This window comes from Echinops telfairi, unplaced genomic scaffold, assembly GCF_000313985.2.
Source record: "Echinops telfairi isolate 266 unplaced genomic scaffold, ASM31398v2 ScPeMD7_7424;HRSCAF=8462, whole genome shotgun sequence".
Classification (NCBI taxonomy): domain Eukaryota; kingdom Metazoa; phylum Chordata; class Mammalia; order Afrosoricida; family Tenrecidae; genus Echinops; species Echinops telfairi.
The window spans coordinates 58,714,482-58,738,638 of record NW_022111324.1 but is presented as its reverse complement, the minus strand read 5'-3'; the positions used below and the strand labels follow the sequence as shown (position 1 = coordinate 58,738,638).

The window sequence follows — 24,157 nt, the reverse complement described above, 5'->3', positions numbered from 1 at the left end:
TTCTCAGTTTTTTGTGGTAAAATTAGGTGCCTTGGCTTATATTCCGGTCTGCTGATACTCGGGTATATACGTATATACATAACCCCCAAATCATGAGCCTAGCTCCAAAATAACAACATCAGTGTGTTGTAAACCATTCGTGTCATAGAAGAAGAGACTTTACTGTGCCTCTGTTTATTGTTAATTTTGCATGAATTGAGCAAGTTGTACCTGTAACTACCTCCCCAGGAGAAATCCCTCGCATGGACCGTAGTAACCCATTCTGTAATTGTGGGTGTCAGGGTTATCAAAAAAGACACGATTCACAATCTTAACATTGGATGCAACAATGGCTTACGTACATAAAGAGAAAAGGCAAGGTTTCCCATGGCTAGCAGGTCTCTCCCCCCAGCCAATGTAACACACTCATCCCAGCAGTCTCTGGGAATGCGGTGACGTGCACTCATGGCCAGAGGAGAGGGATGTACTGACAGGCCACCAGCTGTTAGGCAACCTAGTGAATCGAGATCCCAGAAAGTGGAGTCAGCTCCTACTCTCATTCTGTCCAAGAAGCTAGGGCAACCATCTGTCCCTAAGCACAGGTTTATTCAAGGGCCACAGGGAACGGGGGCAGACCGTGCTCAGACTGCTCACTTCCACAGTCTGTCCTCTGACTTCTGGAACCTCAAGGACAAAGGACCAAAATGGCTGAAATGTTTGGTGTGCCTGCCATTCATTTTGGACAGTGAGCTGCACATCCGTAACCCAGGGCAGGACTGATGAATATACCACAAGGAAGGTTAAGTCTGCCTGACTCTAAGAGACATTAATGTGTTGGCTACCCGCCAAGATCAGTTAGAAAGGGCAGCTGAAGCCTTCCAAGTAAAGCCTATGGTCAGGCCTGAAAAATCACAGAGGTTTTTAACTAGGAGCTGGACCTCGCAACTGCACATTTTTAGTGTGTGCTTTTTATGGAAAGATAGTGCGAGGCTTTCTGCTAGGACAGTTGTTAAATGAAGATTGCCGAGTTCTCTGCCAACACTCACTTGGCGTACCCTTCTTTACTCCCTCTGTACGGACCGCTCCTGTCGGCTCTCCAAGGCGTCCTCCCATCCTCACGGAAATGTACTTGTGTTAGAACTTGTTCCTCCGTGGTGTTCTTTCAGTCCTTTCTGAAATGTCCGCTCAGAAATTGTCTGTAATATTATTTTGGGCACCATGTGGTAGAAAACTGCCTTGAATCAATGCACTTTTTAAAACATGATTGTCTGGAAGCATATTATACATATATTTTTTTGTTTCCCTCTTCATCTACCTCTCCCCAACTTCTTCACAATCCTATTATGGTTCAGTGGTGGGGATTTTAGATTATAGAGATAGGAAGGTGATATGAGAATGGGAAGGGGGGGTGATGATAAAAGTTCTGGCAGCATCCATCCCTCAGTGATACTGTATTGATGATGGTGTAGCCAACTCATGTGTAATAGGATCTCTTGTAAGGTAGCAAGTAGGAAACCTTTGAATGGTATTGAAACTTAAGGTTTTTCAGAATCAATGCTAATAACAGTAAGTTTATCTCTCTCATACAAGCGATTTTTTTAAATGTCTTGGGAAAACTCCATTATCTTTTCATTCTATTTTCCATGAACTTTTTGAAGCCCCACCTTATAATTTGAGTGTTTATCCATCAATGTTAAAACCATTGCTCTTTTACACAAATTTTGACAAATACTTGGGACTGTGCCACCTTGCTGTTATTTTTACTTTGTCTTTTTTTTCCCCCAGGCTGCTAGTACACCACTGAATCCTCTAAGTTTTCAGTGTGAATTTGTAAAACTCAGGATTGATGTTCTCCAAGCCTTCTCCCAACTTATCTGTACTTGTAATAGCCTAAAGACAAGCCCCCCACCTGCAATTGCCACAACAATTGCTATGACCATAGGAAATGACCTTCAGAGATGTGGCCGAATCTCCAATCAGGTATATTGATTTTCTGTTCAGTGAAGTTTTTATGTACCCTTCAGAGGTTTTGAGGCTAGTTATAAGACAAGAAATTAAATTATAATCAGTGATTGCTTCTCAGACCTTTAATATTAAATATTACTTAAGTATTAACTCATCCATCATTCCAGAAACAATCTGCTGTACTGTTAGAGAGGACAACATAGTGATCGATCTTGGCTCATTACATGCCATAATTTATATAAAGGGAAAGGACATTTTAAAGTAATTAAGAAATATTTATTACTGTGACAACCTGAAGCTAAAAATGCACGTGTTTTATGTTTTTATATAACTTAAATAAAGTGCTATAATTTTGTAAATATCATTTCTGTTTTCATCTTGGTTGGATTTTAGAAAATGGAATGACAGTGAAAATTCAAATATTTGTATTTTTATTATTTGAGGAGGAGGTTGGGTTTTTTTAGCGATTGGATATTTTTTGTTTGTTTACATAATGATAACATGTTTGTTAACCACAATCAATCATTTATTTCCTTTACAGATGAAACAGTCCATGGAAGAATTCCGAAGCCTCGCATCCCACTATGGGGATCTTTACCAGGCTTCTTTTGATGCTGACTCAGCAACTCTGAGGAATGTAGAACTGTATCCTAAGCTTGCCCCAATATTTTTTTTATTCTTAGGAAATCTATTTTGGAATATAAACATTTCTGGTAGACTTAACTTCAGAATGTGATGTAAGTTTATGATTTTTCCCATTAAATTACGTACATTATAAGTGTACCTTTTAATTTGCTATCAGAACTTCGGACAAAGTGGTGACTCAGTATTCGAGTTTTCTCATCTCTGGAGCTCAGGTCCTGCCCAGGTGGAACCTCTAGTTTGTGCTTGCCTGAGCTACCCAGGACAAAGCAGTGGGTATCCCCTCCAGGGAGCCACTTTCTGTTGTCCCTCTCCGCAGTGTCCGCAATGGCAACAACCCTAGTTCCAACACCTTTATTAACAATCCATTAGATTTTTGCAGCCATCACTCTTGTTTCTTACACTCTTCAAATGGTCCATGTTTTATTCAAAAACAGGAAGTAAGAGAGAAACTTTTTTTAAGTTGTAGGACCCAGTTTTTGGAATTTGTGATTATTGTTTTCTAAAATGAGCAGTATGCCCCCTGGGGGACACTGGAACAATCTAGGGGGACTGCAAAAGCAGATATAAACAGGAGTCCTGGGCATCTTGCAAAAGTTTTTCATTGTCGAGGGGGTGCTGAGTAATTTTTTTTTTCTGAAAAGAGGTCAGTAGGCCAAATAAGTTTGGGAACCTATGATCAAATGCGTGTGATAAGCCCTCTTCCCTACAAAATGTGTGTGTGTGTATGTGCATACACACCCAAACACTGAGTTGACAGACCTCTTGAGTTCCAGCTTAGGAACCTCTGAGGTAAAGGATTTCCTGTATCTAAAATGTATGAAAACAAAGTCACTGTGATTAAATGAAAGAACCTATTGCCTGGTTCTCCCTTCCCTCAAAGTGGCAGCCTCTGAAGTTTACATCCTGGAACAGAGTATGAGGACCACTTTCAAATAGCTGCTGCTGCTATTTGCTGTTAGTCAGACCTGACTCATGGCATTCCTACCCCAGGCACAAGGTAGTACACCGCCCAGTCCCGGGCTGAGGAAAGGGTGCCTCAGACCTCAAACCTCACATCATTTGTGTCAATAGCCTTATGATTACCTTAACTAAAAATACCGCCCCATCTTACTCATTTAATAATCAGATCATGTAAAGTCTGTAGTAGAATTTTCTACTTTCGTGTATAACCTTAACATGGATGCAGACAGCAGCAGAGCTGTTTACTGATATCTCACGCAGTAGAAGCCTTGATTTTGGATCCTGATTCAGCAAGGTAATTCTAGTTTATGTTATGAAACACTTTGCAATATGGTATCTTAGTAGTCATCCCAAGGATGCCTTTGAAAGATGCATTACAAGAGATGAAACAAAGAGGTAACATAGCTAGTTATAAAACTTAGATTTTCAGCCTCTGTTGTTTATCTCTCCTGCCTCTTCCTGTGAAAACATAGACTTGGAAAAATAAATGAAAGGAAATTATTTGTGCTATTTAAACCTTTTTTATGTGTTCTAATATTTGATAGGAAAAATCACGTTAATACTATTACATTTCTATTCTTTAGCCTCTCAAAAGTATATTCCTATTCTTGCTCATCTTGGTGACCTGGTGCTGTTATAACTCTCACAAAGAGACATGTGTTCATTTACAGTTAAGGAGGCTAGCCATCTGAATTCGGCCACCAGCTCTGTGGGAGGCTTTCTTTCTCTGACTGCAGGAAGACCTTTCTCTACTTTTTCGACATTCAACAGTTGTGGGCATGACAGCCGTCTATATGTCTTAGCATCAGTCTTCCCTGGGTCTAGGAGATTTCATGCACAGGGACCCCGAGTCCAAAGGGTATACTACACCCTCAGTTCTTTCTTGGTAGTAGGTCCATCTGATCTTTTCTTGCTTCTCTCCCCTTTTATAAGATAAAAGGTGTTTCGGGCCTCCTTCTGGGATACTCCCCTATCATCAGATCACAGGAAGGGTGTTACATGGGGATGAGTACAATATTACAAAACTGCCAAATCACTGAGAATCATGACTCAGCCAAGGTAACACATTTTGAGGGGACACAAGTTCATTTATGACATTGTTTTTTAAAATTCTTCCCTCTCATTAATTCTAGACAAAACCCCATTTTTTTCCATCATGATCTTCTCTCTGGAATATGCATTTTTAACTGTGTAATTTCGATATAGTAGAATATAATAAGCCAGGTTAAATTTTTATCCTCTTTTCAGAGCAAACCTATCTTTCTGTTTAAAGTCCAACTACTGTCAGAGGAGGTTACATTTGAGCATTAAAACCGTTGCTGTTTGGGTTGGGTGACTCTGGTTCTGACTTAAGTTTCCAGGAATACGGATCTACCGGCGCAGCGCATGCCGACAGTGAATATGAGAGAAGAATGATTTCTGTGTACAATCATGTCTTGGAGGAGGTGGAGTCACTCAACCGAAAGTATACCCCCGTTTCTTACATGGCAAGTGGCCTTTGTGTTATCGAGTTCATACTGTGCTTTTATCATGTGAAAATGGGTTTTTAATCCGTCTCTGCCCTGGCTGGTTCTGTGACTGCAGCAGGTGAACTTCCTTGTGCCTGTTTTCTCATCTCCAAATCAGGGTTGATGGAGTGCTTGGACCCTACTGCTCTGTTCTGAGGCTTCAATGAGATGATATCCGTGTCAAACACTTACCACATCGCTGGTTACTAGATGGAAAATATCCCCTGCCAGGATGCAAGTGAAACTTTAACAACAAAAAAAGTTATGATGGTTCTCAAACCTGGCTATACATTAGAACCACTTTGGGACCTTTTTAAAAACAACCTCCTGCTTGCCTCCTTATGTCAGATTTTTTAAAAGAAGAGGTTAGCAGGATGTATTGTTAAAGAATTGGTTTGGACTTAAAGAATAACACTTTCTTTGACATACTGTAAGATCTTTGTTACATATTGTTGCATTCAGTTGGCTCGGGTAGCTGTTTGGCACTGAGATTGATTCCTAGGGGAGATTGTAAAGACTCTATGTTAAGGAAATGCATACATCTGAGTGAGAAGATGGTTAAATAATTTTTAGAATCCCTCTAAGGTGCCACAGCATGGAATTAAATAGATGCCAAGCAGTAAGTTCAGTTTGATGGAGTCCATTAACTATAGTGGGCACAGTGAGAAGTTTCTGTCCAAGATGCCTCTTGGACAGTATGGAGTGTGGAGAAATGAGCCTATGAGATGTCCGTGTGTGTGTGTGTGTGTGTGTGTGTGTGTGTGTGTCTTCTCAATACACAGCCTAAAGATCAATTTTTACACCAACTGCAATGGGGGTCTTCTGACCCGAGTACCAAGGATGGGTTCAGTATAGCAACAACCCAGACCACCAAATCTGTCCAAGGCTTAAGATGCCAGTTTACCCGGGAGTCCCCACAACACCTTCACTTCGGACTTGAGGGCTATAAAGTCAGGAGTTCTCAGTCCTCAGGGTCCATGATTTGTTGTAACAATTCACAGGACTCAGGAAAATGCTTATTTGTAATTATAGTTTTATTACAGCAAAAACAGTATAATGAAGAGATGCCTAAGGCATAATGTGAAAGGACGCCCCAATGTACAGCTTCCTTATCTCAAGGGATGCATCCATTCTGAGGAGTAATGTCTTCTACCAACCTGTAAGCACCCATTGCTCTCATGGTTGAGTCGTTACCCAGTTTGTTCAGTCACTGCTCACCAGGTTGAATGCATCTCCAGCTCCTCTTTCGTTCTTGTAAGGTCAGACTGATAAAGACCCCGTGATGGATCATTCTGTCGTGATCAGACCTCACCCAAAAGTTATCTTATTAGGATAACCTGTCAGGTGTGATAATGGTACCCCTCCCTAAATAACAAAGACACCAGTCACTTGAGAAGTTTCAAAGGTTTGAGTACTATCTCCCAGAAATTGGGGATCAAGGTCAAATTCTGTTCATTGCACATATCAGCGTCTGGATTTATTCAGAGCTAGGTGCGAATTCTAACTTTGCCACTTAGCAGCACTGTGATTTTAGACAGTTACTCAATATTCTTCTCTATGAAATGCAAATAAAGCCTACCTCATCACGTTACCCTGACATTCAGATGAAGTGATGCGTGTTGTATTGCAGTGCCTGACTCATGAACAGTGGTTAATGAATGGTAATTCCTCTTCCTTTCCTTCCTAACTGTGTTTCACAGATTTGATACCTTCTAGGCCCCAAATTTAGTTAAAGTGTTTGTTAGCTCCTGGGGATGAATATTCTGACCCAAAAATGTTTCTTTTTCCCCCCCACAATGATTCTTTAGGATAGAATAGAACTACCAAGACCGTGAATATTTATAGAGTAGACCGTTTCATCTCTCTCCCACAGAGCAGCTGTTTAGAGGGTCACGATGAGTTGGAGTCAACTTGATGACAGTGACTTTGACTTTCAGGGATGAGACATGATCGACAGGGCCTTCCTTAATTGCCATTTCAAAGCATTATTTACAGAGTGCACAGCTGGGTGGCACCCTGCTTGGAAGCTGGAGGGAGCAGACAGTCATGCCGTGGTTTTGTAGTTCTGGAGGGGCCAGTGCAGGGATGAAGACGGGCCAGTGCAGGGATGGTCCGAGTCACTTCCAGCTTACAGTTTTCTGATGATGCTCCCCTTTCTTCTCTGTGTACATCACTGGTGAAATGGAGCCAAAGCACTGGCATTAGAGGAAGACAGCCAAGGTTCTAGTCCTAGCTCATGTTAGCTGCTAATGTAACTGTCAGCAGCAAAACGGAGTACTAGCCTGAGTAAGTTTCCTCGGTTTCTTATTTGCCAGTGACCTGTGGCCACAGATACAGGGACTCCTGTATCTTAGTGGAGATGGAGGAGGAATGAGGCAGCTCAATACTGAGGTTCTATATGGGATTTAGAGTCAGGCCTTGATATCTGTATATGCCTTGGCTTGCCTATCAAATCTTTATCTTTCTCTGCCATAGGATAGTCACTGTATTTTGGTATCTAAAATAATTATAGTGTAAGCCCTGGCTTCGCAGTGGTGAAAGCACCCAGTTGCCAACCCAAAAATGAAGGATCGGAACCCACCAGCTGCTCCTTCCTCAGGGCAAAAAAGACGTGACAGTCTCCTTCCCAAAAGATTTATACCCATGGGGAAGAAATCAGTTGATGCCCAGCTATCAGAAAGAAAAGTTTTAGGGTCTCAAAGGCGGTCTTAAATAGCCATCTAAGTGAGGTAGGTACTGGCTAAACCCACACAAAATCATACCAGGTCATGTGATCCAAGGATTTCAAATGGTAAAACCTAAGCTCAGAGGACGGAATTGTGTTAGAGCTTAAGTGCTGAATACCCATTTTGCAGAAGACTAAGGATGGCAGTGGAAGCCCAAAACCCATTTACAGAGTACCCAAGTGAATTAAGCCTCGCTTGAATCCCCTCAGATCCTTACACAGGCATATGAACCATCTTGTCCACAGACAAGTTGCATTGAAAAGTAGATGACAGCAGATGAAATTAGTTCCAATTTAACATTCTACCATTTTTTTCCCTTTTGACCCATTTGTAACTTGTTCTAGTCTTTATTTCTGCTTTCTTTTAGGATGAAGTTTTTCTGTTTTATTGGTAGTGTCATTTTTGTTTCTTCTTCCTCTTTTTGTCTGACTTCCTCTATCTGAAATCCAGGATCAGTAATATGGAGACAGCAACTAGATCAATAGTTTGTTTCTTGGTGTTATGACAGGAGATGTTTAGGGGACAGAAAGAAGGTGCTAATAACAGTGAATGCAAGAATGAAGAAAATGCTCCCGAATTGATTGTGGTTGATGATTGCACAACACTTTGATATATTTGAACAATTGAATTGTATATTATGTGAATTATATGTCAATAAAATCATTCTAAAAATATGGAGGGGAGATTTATATCCCTGAAAGATCTATGGGGACCATTCTACTCTGTTGTATAGGGTCACTGTGAATTGGAATCAATTCCATCTCAATGGGTTTTTACCATAGGATAGTTAATTTATATTTTAGTACCTAAAGTAAATATATTTAAGAGGGCTGGAGAAAGTTATATTTAAAAAATAACAGAATTTTCGCATGAGCTTTTGAACCTTTCTCATAAGAATGTGTAGTCACTCTAAGCTCTTCAGAAAGATAAAATTTGTCTGTTGGGAAACGTAGATCTTTGTCTCTTTGTCATTTATTTGTTATTGAGTGTCCTTTAAAATGAAGTAAAATGTTGTGATTGTACTCCTTGAGAGAAACAGGTTGGCAAATGTAGACAGTTCCTCCATCAGTGCTATTGATGTTTTCATGGTTGGTGTACTTCTGTAATGATTGAAATGAGCATTTGTAGTTTTAAACTTCTTCCTGAAAATAGCATGTGTTGGTGAAATGTGGAAAATCTCTCTTCATTTGTTTGTCTTTTTTTGCCCCAGCATACAGCATGCCTCTGCAATGGCATCATTGCTTTGCTCAAAGTCCCTCTTTCATTTCAAAGATACTTCTTCCAGAAATTGCAATCTACCAGCATTAAGGTAAGGCAGGAAAAATATTAAGATTAAAAATCTCAGTTGTCTTTTAAAGATTAAGTGGGGCATAATTTCCTCTTACCTGTGGTTTGGGTAACATAGAACTCCAGTGTGAGCCCTGTCTGCTACTAGTGGTGTGGTGAAGGGGGTAGTATCTGGGGTTGAGCCCTTTCTTTCTGAAGGGTCAGAGCCACGTGCAGTGAGCACATATTTGTGTTGTGGGAGCTGGTTCCTTGCCTCTTCACCCCACGACTAAGTGGAGTGGTTTTCATCACTGCGGTTTATAAGCCTCTTGAGCTCCGTCTATTGCTGATAAACCTATTCAGAACCAACTTGGAATGCATCAGGCCCAGTAGAACACCATCAGCTCCTCCTCTAAGAACTTTGGTGGAGCTGGCCAGTAAGTAGGGTATCTTAAAATATGTATGCTACTCACAGTTCAAAAGCTCTTTGGGTTGAGAGGATGGAATTGTTGGGAAGCAGGGAGATTGTCATTGCGGAGCGATTTCCTAGACTTTCCCTATCAGTCATTGTCTTCGGTGCATTTTGCATCCGTGGACTGTCTTGATTGCACGCCCTTTCAGAAGACCTGAGTAACAGGAAAAGTCGATGCCGTAGCTGTGGTAGCTCCAGGTTGATAGTAGCTGAAGAACGTTATTTCAGAACCCCAAGTTTCGTCTTTCTTTTCATTAGCAAGACTTGGACTTTCTCTACTTGCAGTAGCGGTACCTTTGACGTTTTTAAAGAAAAAGTAATGAGAGGTTAAATTATGTCACTTGAATTTTATGTGAGAGTTGACTTTTATACCCTAGTGCAGGGGTGTCAAACTGGCGGCCTACGAGGTAATTTTCTGTGGCCCACGATGTTCTGAAATAAAATGAAAATAGAAAAAATTGTTATGAAGAAAATAGTGCTTAGGGGATATCAAGGCAATACTGTACACACAATTCCCTCATTACATTTTATTTCAGAGAATTGTGGGCCCCAAAATATTACTTTGGGGACCAGTTTGACACCCCTGCCCTAGTGGCTTGATGGTAGGTGGACCTGGAATTTTAAGTGCCTTTCTATCCACATTTAGTCTGTTTACGATCACCTGAGGCCAAAGGAACAGCTTCTGAACATGAAATTTTACATAGTGCGTTTCTGTACTAGAGGTATTTCCATGTCCAAGAGATGCTCTTCATCAAAATATCAGGAGAACTGCACGCCTTCAAGGTTCTCTAACCTCGTCACCCTCCAACAGAATGGAGGTGTCAGGTGGAAAGCACTATAGCATTAGAGGAAGATACTGAGACTGAGGAACCCTTGACTTAAGGGGCACGTCTTGTCTAGTTCGTTCCCAAAACAGCCTCATCATTTGACTGTGGGTTTTCGTGGGTTTTCATTTGTAGCCAGTGGTTCGTGGTTGTTGGGAGGAAGCGTGGTCTTAGTAGTTGGCATTTATTTTACTATTGATATTCCAGCTGGCTCTGTCCCCATCACCGCGGAACCCCTCGGAGCCCATCCCTGTCCAGAACAACCAGCAGCTGGCACTGAAGGTGGAGGGAGTGGTTCAGCATGGATCTAAACCGGGACTCTTCCGCAAAATTCAGTCTGTCTGTCTGAATGTTTCTTCCACACTACAGAGTAAATCTGGACAAGACTACAAGGTAACTCAGAAGAGTGGCAACATGTGCTACAGATTTTATCAGCTTGGTGGTGGAAGTTTTTCGTTGTTTTTTTGTAGTTGATCAGGTATATCTCCTTTGGGAGCAGACGACCATACACTAAAAGCCTTTATATATTAGTCCTGGAGGAGAGACAGATAAACACTTTTCTTTTCTCAGCCCGATTTCAGAAAACCGTTGCTCGTCGTCAAAGTCCCTAAGCAGTCAGAACACCTGGGTTCTGTTCCAGCTGGAACAGTCAGCCAGCCTGGCAGCAAGGATTCTTAACCTTGGACTTGTGAATTTCTCTCACTTGAACTTTTCCCCCTTATCTGTAAAACTTCTGGCGAGGAGAAGCACCCTGGGGCTCAAAGAGAAGCAGAGCACCCTAGGCTTTCTTCCCTGAGGCCAGTGCTCCACTGGGCCGACACAATCAAGAGTGGAATCAGGGTCTTCCCAAATACATCTTAGTATTTTCAAAAAGAAATGAATCGCAGCAACATAGCTCTCGGCAAACCAAGTAAAATCTGCCCATACGGGTGCTGGGAACTTGTCGCTTTGAAAAATCAAGAGGTAGATAAATATTAACTAAAGTCAGGCTTACATTATTAGCCAAAGCTAAGTATCTGCACCAGTGCCCATGAAATAACAATGTTCCAAATACATAATTTTCTTTCACAGTTCCTTGATTTATCTTAAGGAGTGAGTTGGGTAAGGAAACCAATGCAGTTATTCAAGAAGGCTTCAAAAAGTTTGTGAGAAAATGGGTTTAAAAAGCAATGGAATTTTTCCATGGACTTTTTGAAACCTCCCCCTCCCCATATACTCAGTTGTTCAAATGTCTAAATTGGCCAGACCCAGGCTGCCAGTGGGCCTGTCTCAGCTGAACTTAGGTCACAGCAAGAAAGAGGGGACACCAGTAACAATATTAACCGAGGAGCATTTGGTTGATTGATTTTAAACAGCTAAGCTCAGGGGAGATCTGGTTTAAGCTCTCATTAGTTTCCTCCCTGTGATAGCATTACTGTCTCTGTCTCCTCTTGCAATGCTCAGCTTGCCTTCTCTCTTTGTCCTCTCTTCCTGGGCTCCGTGACAAAGAGCAGAGTACCTTATATAGCCACTCTGTCTACCCTGCTCACTCTCTCGAACTTTCAAACCCCACAGAAGTAAGGTTTACATGCAAGCACGGGATGGGATGGTGCCTTGATGTACTTGTGGAGAGAAGAGAACAGCTCAGTGTTAGCGAGGAGCATTGGTTTCCCCATAGCCCAGCAGATCCCTTCCCACAGCCAACCATTTAAGGGCTGCTGGGCTATGGGGAAACCCCACTTTGTGTGCCCCACTCATGCCAGTTTAGAGACTTCGTTGCCTTCTGCTGTGATCCGGTGCAGGGACGGATTGATCAGGTCCCATATGACGTGCACGAGCAGAGTAGGCAGAATGTTCACTGTCGCTCCCAGCTCCTGTGATCAGAGAAAGTGCCAGGTCCAAGGCTTCTGACTGGGCAGTCCAGGTTAGGTTCAGAAGGTTGCATGAGAGACTGCTTTCCTATTTTCCCAACAGTCCACCCCCACCCTTGCAGGAAGAAACACAGGTTAAGCAGTGGTTACAAGTCCCACATGTCCATCGTCCACCCTGGTCAGTATGCACCATGCCGTGACCCAGTGCACAACATTGATGGATGTCGCTTCTCTATACTATTTCAGGTTGCACACCAAGTCTGGTTAGGGTGGGCAGCTTTACCCCTGAAGCCTGCCAGGTAAAAAAGCAAAACAGCCAACCCCAGTGCCATCAAGTCAATGCTGTCTCATAGCAACCCCATATAGGGTTTTTAAGGCTGTATCTTCCACAGCATCTGGTGAGTTTGAACCGCCAAACTTGGGGTGAGCAGTCCAGCACTTTCCTGATAAGTGTCACCAGGGCTCCTTTGAAAGCTTCTGATTAGGCCTGAAAGATCACACATAGGAGTTTAACGGAGGCCATCATTATAGTCCTTCTTTTTCCCCCTTTATTGTACAGGCTCAAGTGAGACATAAAAGCTATCCCGTGATGAACCCAGATGGCGCTGGTTTTAGAGAGCCAGAAGGCTCTCTCCTCAAGTTTTCTGTAAATCTTTTATGTGGCTCAAGGCTTTGGGTCAGACACATCACCGCTCTGGCCAGGAGGTTGAATGCATTCCAGGGCTGAAACAGTGTCAGGGGGACATGTGCCCCCCACCCCAAGAACAGAGTTTAACATGGAGTGCACCCCAAGCAGGGCGTAACACAAAGTTGTCAGCCAAGTTAACAAGGCTCCCATGGCCTCCCATCATAGGTCCTCCTGTCCTGGGTCCCTTGTTCTGTCCTGGTAGTCCCCTTTAACGTGTGATTTCACCAAGCCTGCCTGAGACTGGCAGTCAGTTTTGTTGTGATACACAAGGTGTATTAGTCTCCCCAGGGTGGGCGATGTCTGGAGGCCCCCGTGTGGACAGTGCAGGAGCCTAAGCCTTCCTCTCTCACTCCCAGTCACCCGTCAGCACTAGCAGTGTTTGTTCAGAAACAGTTCTGAGAAACAAAGATTGTTAGTATCTACACAATGCCACCACCACACACACAGTTCCAGTGCCTCCAGTGAGGCCAGAGTTGTGATGAACTTACCTTTTTGGTGGTGTGAATCATTCAGTAATCTAAACTTGACAGCAGTAATCTTCCCATCTTCCTGACTTTCATCCAGAGATGTGTCTAGAATGGTGGTATGCAAAAGGTTTTGAAAGGTTGGATAGACAGCCTGATCAAATGGGTGCAGGTGCGATGGGCCTTTCCGGGCGTGAGACCCTGGGCTGCCTGCCTGAGGTGTGTGGTTCAGGCTGTCGTTGTCTTGTCTCCTCCCATCAGATGTTGAAGTCTTCCCTTTCCTTGCCTACTGAGCTGACAGTCACTTCCACAGCTTAGGAGTGAGGTGGGACACGAAGCCTCCATCCAGAATCCTGCGAAACCTCTGCATAGGATGAGGCCTGGTGCACTTCTCCTGGGGCCAGCTGACTTGGGAGTCTGTCCCGGGTTACTGATTTCAGCCTGGGCCAGTTTTCCATGCCTTTCAGCATTTTCTGATGACAGATCTGGGTGTGCATGAGGCCCAGTTCAGGACGGTGTTGGAATCCCCATGGGCCATCTCGTGGATCCAGGAGGCAGGCAGACACAATCTGCTTGCTTTAGGGACATTTTGGCCTCTGTGTTTAATTGAAAAGTACCATGCATTCATTGGTTATGTTTCCCCCGTCTACACAGAGGCCTTTCTGGTGAGCGTCCACATGGGTAATAAGCTCATCAGTAACAGAACTAATTTAAATCCTTATCTGAGGCCTGTCAGTGGCCCAATCAAACAGCCCTGCTATTAGTCACATCCCCTGAGTCAAGCTGGCCCTGACTGTGGCAATGCCCGAGTGTGGAGGTGTGCGATAAATGTACATGAGTAGCAGTGAGGCAGCGTGTGGCGAGAGCTGCACTGTAAGTGGAAGGTCATAGAAGCCCCAGAGAGCCCCATCCCTCGGTTGACTGGAGCAGGGATGCCAGTGGTACTGGCTTCAGACCCAAAGCAGCACCTAGTGCTTTTCTACTTGGTGCCGGAGTTGCAGGGATCAGTCAGTCACTATGCTCCAGTGTCTAAGGAACAAGGACGGCAGCTCTTCTCCTTATTGAACTGTAACTTGGTCATGGGGCAGACAGTCCTCCCAGATGACAGAGGGACATTGGCTTAATCTGTAGTCCTGTTTATTTCTAAAAGCCAAGAAGGCCCTTGCATCCATTCCCAGGTCCATCCACCAGGAGGGGTGGGGAGAACAGGACTCAGGCCAGGCACAGAGGCCCACTCATGTGGCTGCCTGCCGGGGCTGCCCACCTCCATCTGCCCACAGACTTCCTGGGGAGGGAGCAGAGAGCCAGGTGGAGTGGCTGGCCTGGCCTGGTCGCAGGCTGGCATAGGACAGTTTGCCAGTGGGGAGGCACGGGGAGAGGTTGCCAGTGTGCAGCACAGACATCCCTGCCCCCATCTCCGCCTCTTCCTCCCCTGCTTCTCTGCCTTTGAGCCTTGTGTACACCCTCCTGTCGGGTGTTAGCAGTGGGGGCTTTACTTGGGTGTGAGAAACATGGAGGCAGGCCCCACTGTGCCCCCTCACCACTGCAGCTGTTGTGCCCCTTCACCCCTGCAGGTGTTGCTGCCACTACTGCTGTCAGAGTACCCGGAAACCCAGTGACATGGAGTCAATGCTGGCTCATAGACTATAGGACTGGATAGAACTGCCCCCTGTGAGTCTTTATGGGAGTAGAAAGCCCCATCTTTCTCCCTTGGAGTTGCTGGCAGTTTTGAACTGCTAACTTTTCAGATCGCAACCCATCTTATGGGTCACCAGAGAGTTTACTGTGAAAGGAGGGGGCATGCACCAATGTGCCCGCCATGGTGTCACTCTTCTGGAGAGGGTCTCAGATTCTAAGGTCTCTTCCACGCCACTGGGCAGAGTAGTCAGTCACCAGGGGCTTTGTATCTTTTTATTCCCTCCTCCCATTTCAACCCTTCACGCATTGTTCGACAGAGCATTTGTCAGCACTGGGGACCTATTTTAAAGGTACTCTGCTTGCTGCAGCCCCTCCGGCCTTACATTCCTCTGTTGAGAACAGACCGCTGCCATTCTGCACATGTGCCCTGCAGCTCCCGTGAGCATTGCTCCAGACCCACTGATAGGTTTGACTAACCTCCCTTATGGGTTGAGGCTCACAAGTATCTTAGCTCAGGCAGACTTTCTGGTTTAGGGACCGAGAGTACTTTTGGGTGCAGCTGCACCCTTGGGATAGTCTCCATCTGTCCATTTCTCACTCCCTCATCGTGCCATGATGCATGGCAGTCAAGCCAGGGTCCTTGGATGCCAACAGAAGCACAGTTTACCCACAGGCATTGGACGGAACAAGCCTACTTGGGTGAGGTAGAACAAGGTCAGCTTCACCTGTGCACACCAGTCCTCCAGGGCCAGCGGTCGTTTCCCAGGGCTGCTGCACACACCTCTCAGGCCTCAGCTGAGAGCTCCATTCCCTCCATATGAGGAACGGATAGAGAGGTGGGGTTGGCCACATTTCCTATGGTCCGCACACATGAGCAGAGCAGAGCAGAGAAAGCCCACTCTGTTCCCATAAGGAGCCGAAACCGCAAAAGAGACTGTGTTAGACAGGGTTCTCTAGAGAGAGAAAACCAAATTCTTGATAATATAATATATTTATTTATAAAGGTAATTAATATATTACAAGAAATGAAATGTTAAATCATAAAGATAATTAGATATATAATGAGAAATGAAATGTTAAATCATATACAGATAAATATACAATCTTAAATCATATACAGATAAATATACAAGAAATAAACAGTTAAATTAGAAGCACTATAAATGGCTTAGTGCAACTCAAAAACATATACAGATAAATATACAAGAAATAAACAGTTAAATTAGAAGCACTATAAATGGCTTAGTGCAACTCACATCCGTGAGAGAAAGTTGAGAGACTAGCAGTCCTTCCAGTCTCTATCTGATGCCAGATCTTCCTCTATTTGTAGAGAGAGCTAGGTTATGTCAGCACAGCAGCCAATCACAAGGCAAGTCACCAATTGCCAGTTCCCAGCTCCAGAGAAGTCTTAAAGGGACCTCAACTTACAGCAACACAGTCCACAGGCTAGGCGTCCCACAGGCTCTGTAGCCTTTAAATTAAAGCACAGAACAAGCAAGGCAGCCGCACACTGGTCCGATGATCACAGAGCGAGAGACAAGAAAGGCAAGGCTCACCAAGCCATCCATCTCTCCACCCCTCAGTCAATCCCACCTGCGTTTATCAGCCAGGCTGGCACAATAAACTGTCTCAGAGACAGACTCCAATAGGCCCAAGGTTTCTGGGGCTGGGAAGGCTCTGAGAGACCACTCTTCCATTGTCCCAGTGTGCGTAGCGAACGCTTGGTAAATGAAAAGCTAATCTGTTCGCATTTGTTGAGTACTTAGTGTGCATAGAGTACAGCTGTTACAGTTGGCTCGTCTCGGTGGTCACACACAAAGAGAATTTGTAGAGGCCACTTCTCTCTGCGGCTCTTTGCTCATTTTGAGTATGAAACGGCCGGAACCAGGATTCCCTTTTTTCTTGTATGTAGTCACTGCTCCTGTTAAGCAGTCATCATTCAGACCTAGGCACATTGGTCATGTGCTTGTCTTATAGCTCAGGAAGTAGTCATGAAAGTCAGAAGGCTGGTATGATAAGCTGACTCACACAGGATTGCTTTGTAAGGTTACTTGTAGTGATTTGCAAGGTAAATCACAGCCACCCACTCAGGATAACCAGGTTGCCCACACCTATTTCTGGCCATTGTATGGGAACTTCTTTAATAAGCATATTCTCTAGGAAAAGAAAAACCCTACAAAATTTAAGTGCGCTTTTATGTATATATGTGTGTGTGTGTATATATATAGGGCACCTATGTCATTAGTAAGTAGATCTCATGCTGATCGGTGACTTGACTTCATCAACATTCCAGGTAAATGGCTCTGGAAAGCTGGCCATATGATCACTGCTGATTGAGATACAATGCTCCCAGGCAAGTTTCTATAATTAATTACACAACAGAACCAGAGGCACAGAGCCATCTGATCAGATGTTTAATAAGATTACCTTCACTGCCTTCTCAAAGCATGTCTCCTCACAGTGCTTCATTCATCCTGAGTTGCAGGAGTGAGACACACCAGCAGGTGTTAATAGTTTAATGTCCTTTCTTTGAAGGACAGAGATGATGAGAGTGTCTGGCTAATTATGTGACTTTCTATTTTGTCACATAAATCTATGTTTTATAACATAACTGTATGGCCAGTCTGAGTAAGACACGGATTGCAGTCAGGCCTCGGGTCACCAGTTTCTGGCCTATGGCCAACTCCTAATTGCCCTTTCATGCAGGGCATTGAACCGATACAAATTGCTTCTCTCTTGGCCATTAAACAGGGACACCGAATTTCAAATTTTGGTTGACTCATCATAGTAATTATAGGTTGGTATAGGTTCAAGTCCTGGAGTGGGAGACCCAGAAGAGGCTTGGCACGACTGGAGAACCACACACCAGAGTGATGCAGTTGCCTGCCACCCTTAAGTGGCACGCCACCATCTTTAAACAACGTAGTGCTAGCTCCACTCTGCTTAATGGTTCCAAACCTTGCTTCACTGTCAGGTAACTGCCCTCACTTTGAAAAGCTTGAACCAACCTGTGCTTGCAACACAGTCTTCATCACAGTTGTCTGCACTTGCTGCATGTGCAGCTCTGCCTCTTCCTGCACTAACTTGAGGCTAAGCGGGAACCGCATGCATTTGTTCCCACTCACCAACCCAGTCCCTTTTCAGAGATCGAAGCCTGGAGACTGCCTGTTTTAAGTGAGTAGTGCACACATTTAGGTTTGTTTGAGGAAGGGTGGAATCTATACATTACATAAGTTACTAATAGTCAATAAAACTAGCTGGGAGAAGCAGGGAGAGCCTAGCTTTCATTTAACATCATGGTTTTATTTGGCTCTTTAGTTCTAGACACTTTTAACATAGGTGGTTCCATCGCATTTCTTCAGAATCTCCACATTGAAGCAAGATAGGGACTGAAATTGGAGACAGGTGAGCTCTGGGCTCGTTTTACTCAAGTATAGTGAGGAGGTACTAGGCTTAACAGTGAAAGGTAGGGTTCATTGGCCTGTCTGGGTTCAGATTCCAGCTGTCGGTTCTCCATTCACTGTGAGACCTTGGGGAAATTGACACCTCTGCCTCTGGTTCCTCATCTGGAAAGCAAGAATGATAAGACCTCCTACCTCTTAGTTGTTTCGAGCACTGGGTGAACACTTAAGACTGGCCCTGGCCCCTAGGACCTAAAAACCAGCCTACTGCCATGACGTCCACTCTGACTCCCAGCATCTGTCCAGGACAGAGTGGAGCCACACAGTAGGGTTTCCCAGGCTGTAAGTCTTCACAGAAACACATTGATTGCCACCGTGGTTTGCAGCCAAGCATTTAAACGGTGTGTCACCAGGGCTCCTGTAGCCCATAGTGAGTGCCCAACATGGATTAACTTCTGTTGTTACTTAACCATTCCATTCCAGATTCCCATTGACAGCATGACCAATGAGATGGAGCAGAGGGTCGAACCTCATAATGATTACTTCAGTACTCAGTTTCTGCTGAACTTTGCGATCCTTGGAACACACAACATTACAGTGGAGTCCTCAGTGAAAGATGCCAATGGTATCATGTGGAAGACTGGCCCCAGAACTACCATCTTTGTCAAATCCCTGGAAGACCCTTACTCCCAGCAAATCCGCCTACAACAGCAGCAAGCCCAGCAGCCATTGCAGCAGCAGCAGCAGCAGCAGCAGCAGCAGCAGCAGCGAAACGCCTACTCACGGTTTTAAGTACGTGGTGCCTGCACGACAGACTTTCGAAGGATCGGTCAGATTCAAATTGGCAGAAACGAATTGGCGTTTTCATATGGATTGAGTTATGAAAGTTATCATGTCCACTTACTGAGTTTTGTAATCCTTCTTGGGATTTTGTTTATTTTGCTGTTTTTTGTTTTGTTTACTTAAAAATCTGAGAAATAACTGAGTTCTTAGCCAGAAAGTTTTTTGGGTTTTTTTTCCTATTTCTTTTTAAACCGAGTCCATTTCCTCATGTTTACCATTTCTGCTGCTTGTTTACTATTTTGTGTTGTTGCTGAGCTTTCTTTCAAGGGCAGAGCCCCCCATTTGGATCATTGACTTAGTAAATGTGATGGCTTCTTCCCCACAATAGACCTTGGCTACCTGTTACAGACCTCAAAGCTTGGCCAGGAAAGTAGAAACTGAGGCCTTCCCTGTGTGGACCTGAGGGAGCCGGGAACAGACATTCTTCCAGCCAAACGGAACCCTCCTCCGGCCGCAGGCCTTCAGGGACTGCCTGCCGTTCGCGGTGCTGCAGCAGTCGTAGTTTGAGATTAGTTTTGAGGTGACCCAAAGGCCAGCTAGCAGTTACATAAGAAGAGTTGAGATTAGTGATTTGTTCATTTTTTTTAATACGTGTGTGGCTGTATATTATGGAATTTTTACGTGTTTTTAAAATTGGAAAAAACATCATTCACAGTTAATGTCTTACCATTTGTAAAGATGGGGACATTTTGCCCTTTGATCTGGCTTGGTTTCTGTTTGGTAAGTTAGGTAATGCTCAATTGTCTAGTGAGGGCACAACCTCAAGTAGTTAGGATGCTCAGGGACTGGAGTTTTCTGGTTAGTCAGAAACCTCCTCCCCCCCATTGTTGTTTTTTATTTTAATACTGGTTGGAAACCATTTTAAAGTATAATAATATGCTTTCATGCCTTAACACAGTGCACTGATATAATTTATGTTTGTTTGCTTTCATGATTTGGGATCACTTAATACTTCGGGGTTATGATTTCTAAACATCAGGCCTCCAAGGATTGCTGCTGTCGATGCTTTGTAGCAATTGGACACAGCAGCTTCCACGTGCAGCTCCCAAGATGAAGCCGGCCTTACTCCCTGGAAACTTCCTTTGAAAATAAATCTTAATTCTTTCGCTAGTTTTGCCTTTTTTCTTCTTCCAAATTGACATCAATTCAAAGGACAGTGTTTGAAAGAGAAATAGGAGGGACGCGGCCTTCTGTGTGGCTTCTAAGAGCAAGATGTGATTGGCAACTTAGGTACCTCCAAAGTCCCTTGGCTGCATGAGTTATTGCCCCAGCTGAACCCATAGTGAGAACATTGTCCATGTCCACTGAGTGACAGCCCTTAGATGCAGCCCAGTGGTGTACAGCACATAGTCCACCCAGTTGTAACAGCATCTGCGTACAACAACCTTAGGAGTGCTGTGGAGACGTGTGCAGAGCCCCTGCTCTTTGACTGGACAAGGAAAGAGCTGACTCAGGAAGCCTGGGTTCCTGTGGGCTCTGATTGGATTAGCTCGATCAGTGATTTGATTCAAGTCCCATGATCTCAGCCTAATTGTCGTTGTCTTCAAAATGACTGAATTAAACTAGATTTTACTTAAATTAAGCAGAACTCTAGATCTAGTCTAGAATTTATTATCAGATGAAAAAGGTCAACATTTCCTATTTTGAGAACAATCTGTTTGCTTCAGAATTAAACGTTGCCCTGGGTGGAAATCAGGTTTCAAGTGCTGCTTCCAGGCAAAGTCCTCCAGGAAGATGAGAGAAACCCATCCTCTGAGCCACCAGTTCCCTTGGAGACCGTCCCAGACTGTATCTTTGGAAAATAGGCTTTACTAGTGATAGATGAAAGCTCTTAAAAGTTGTGTACTACAAAAACAAAAAAGAGTGTGTACTACAAAGCCCTTTACCCCAACTTGGGGTGGAAACAAGCCCATTTCCGTCAAATGGGTTTCAGTTCAGGACTCCACGTATTACAAGAAGGGTTCCATGAGGTTTCCTGGGAATACCCAATTAGGTAATACGCAATTTCTAGTGAGAACAGTTTTATTCCTAGTCGGATAGTTTTTTGATCTTCATAGCAGAACATACTCTGTCTCAGTTGTGTGTACAATTCCCTGACATTGACAGTGATTATACTCTTCAAGTTGCATGAGCATTCTCTTCCTCCTGGCTGTAATATTGACGGATGCAGAGCCCCAGGCCTTTCTCCCCTGGTGCCACTGGGGGTTTCAGCCAGCCTTCCAGTTGGCAGAGTGTCGACCATGTGTGCCACCTACTGACCACAAACTGAAAAGGCACGGTTAAAAACATACCCAAAACAACCAACCATATTGTTGTGAATGAGGTGGGTCAGAGCAGAGACCCAAAACCCATCTGTGGACAATGGGACTCCGCACAGAAGGGTCACAAGGAAGGGGTGAGTCAACCAGGGTGCAGTATAGCACTTTTGAAACACAATATTCATCTGGTTCCTTGAGGCTTCCTCACCCCCCACCCCACTTTCATGACCCCAGTCCTGCATTTCACTGCGGGCTTGACCAGAGCCATGCACACAGGTAGAGTTATGAGTTCACGACACAGGAATGGGAACAGGAGTAGCAATACCAGGAGGGTAGGGGGAAGGTAGGGAGAAGAGGGAACTGATTGCAATGATTGACACATAAACACACACCCCACCCCCAAGGGGATGAACAATAGAAACCATGGGGGAAGGGAGACAGCGGTCCGTGTAAGATATGAAAATAATATAGAGAGGGGACACAAGGTGGGGGGAGGGAGGGGAAAAGAGCTGATACCAAGGGCTTGATTGTAAATGTTTAGACAATAATGGCAACATATGTACAAATATGCTTGATAGGTTTGATGTGTGGATTGTTCTAAGAGTTGTAAAAGCCCCCAATAAAATGGTCTTTTAATTAAAAAAACATAGCTTGGGGTATGAATATAGCTAGCAAGCAAAAGTATTAAATATCTTGGTTCATTATGTTCATTAACTCAGACGAAGATTCTTGTCTGATTTTACATTTGGGATAATGCACTTCATTCTTGGCATTCACTGTTAAAAACTATTTGAGTTGGGAAAAACTTTATTTCAACCCTAGACTAATGAATGGGGGGGAAAGGAAGATGCAGAAAGAGATAAATATTAATTATGGTGTGATAATGCTCCTTGAATTCAGAAACACATTAAAAACGGATTAGGAGCTGATTGAACCTGGTAAGACAGGGCTCATTTCGCTCAGTTCTTGTGACTTTGCAGTGCAGCATGGTAGCTCCGAACAGCCTCTGGGCCGCACTGCCCAGCTTCAGATCGCCCAATCGTGGTGGTCCTGGATAATTCATCTGTGAGCCACTTTCCTCATTTCTGAAATAAGGAAGCATATCAGAGCTACGAAGATTCATTGAATTAATACAGAAGCCACATGTAAAGCACTTGGAACGTACCTGGCACATAGAAAGTGCTTGCTATTATTCTTACTGCTCTTTCTAGGCTCACTTTCCACTGATAAACCAGTTCTTCGTCTTACTATTGTATGTATTCTCATGAAACGTACCTTTTCTTTGCCTTGTGGCACTGTCAGGACGTGTTGGACCGCTAACCACAAGGTGTATGGTTCGACAGATCGATGGCCTTGGAAATCCTACCTAGGGTTCTGTGAGTGTCCAGGCATCCCCACTATTGAACACACGTAAGGAGCCCGGGTGGTTACACATTGGGCTGCTTTCCCGTGATCAGCACTTGGAAACCAGCAGCAGCTCCTCGGGAGGACTGGGCTTTCTACTCCTGTACACCAGGGGTCTGGTTCTGCGTCAGCATGGACTCCATGTTAGTGAGTTTGGTGTCTGAAACACATTGAAGATATCTTCCCTCATATTCAGTTGGGGTATAGAATAGGATAATGTTGAACTAATAAACAAAATGGAATTGCTACCTAATACAGTGCTGTAAATCCTACTTAAGATATATTTTTTAAAAGCACACCAGGAAAATGAAATAGAATACTTAGGCTGCTGATCACCTTCATGGTGATAATAGTTGGTTGACTACTTAGACATTAAAGTATTTGCTGTATTCCAGCTTAGGAACCCTGGTGGAGTAGTGGGTACACATAAGCCTGCTAACTGCAAGGTCAGCAGTTCAAAACCACCAGCAACTCCAAGGGAGAAAGTAGAGGTTACCTATTCCCATAAAGAGTTACGTCTTAAAAACTCATAGGGCAGTTCTGTCGTGTCCTGTAGGACCACTATGAGTTGACTCAATGGCAATGAGTTTGGTTTGGTTTGGGTAGTCCACTTTAAAACAAGAGATCGTCTAATGACCTTTCTAGCCCAATCCAACCAAGATGGCAGATAGTTTGCAGCCAAAGGTAGTAAATCACTTTCCACAATCCAGCAAGACCCGCAGAGTAGGCTTCCGGAGATGTCCATTTAAATTCCACTTAGAAGACAGATTTGCCCTGGGTCCTTAGGTCACTTGATCTTTCTCACCACTACCTGCCCACATCCCTGCTACTTGGTATGTAGCACTGTCCACTTGAGCTCATTGTTGTGGTGACAGTGTTGAACTATCCACTCAGCCACCAGGGGTTGTGAGTAGCTGAAATGTGGCTAGTACTGGTGAGGAACTGTTACTTCTAAGTCACTGAAAATTGAAGAGGTTTGTTGTTCCTGCCTATTGAATTGGGTGTGACAGGGACTGAGTAGTGAAGAAATCACTGGCATCAACGTGATTCCAACTCATGGTCAACCCTGTAGAAGAGGCTAGGACACCTGCTCCGTGGGGTTTGGGAGACAGTCTTGCAGACAGCCTGATCTTCTGTGGCACAGTTGAGGGCTGTGGACCTTGTGGAGAGCCGACACACTACACTCTCGACACACTACACTCGACACACTACACTCTCGACACACTACACTCGACACACTACACTCTCGACACACTACACTCGACA

At 44.2% G+C, this 24,157-nt stretch overlaps 1 protein-coding gene across 2 annotated transcripts in view; it reads left to right on the top strand.

The window, feature by feature from the left end:
* The window catches only part of INTS7 (integrator complex subunit 7), an 89,791-nt gene extending 69,452 nt beyond the window's left edge, over positions 1 to 20,339 (top strand). Inside the window, exons 14-20 of one of the 2 annotated variants that reach the window (XM_004699869.2) lie at positions 1,765 to 1,959; positions 2,486 to 2,589; positions 3,776 to 3,844; positions 4,904 to 5,036; positions 8,994 to 9,092; positions 10,553 to 10,738; positions 18,870 to 20,339. In XM_004699869.2, the coding sequence (XP_004699926.1) occupies positions 1,765 to 1,959; positions 2,486 to 2,589; positions 3,776 to 3,844; positions 4,904 to 5,036; positions 8,994 to 9,092; positions 10,553 to 10,738; positions 18,870 to 19,178 (1,095 nt within the window). In that variant the 3' untranslated portion in view covers positions 19,179 to 20,339. The other variant, XM_045297863.1, reaches the window with a different exon arrangement.
* Positions 20,340 to 24,157: the final 3,818 nt, after the last annotated feature.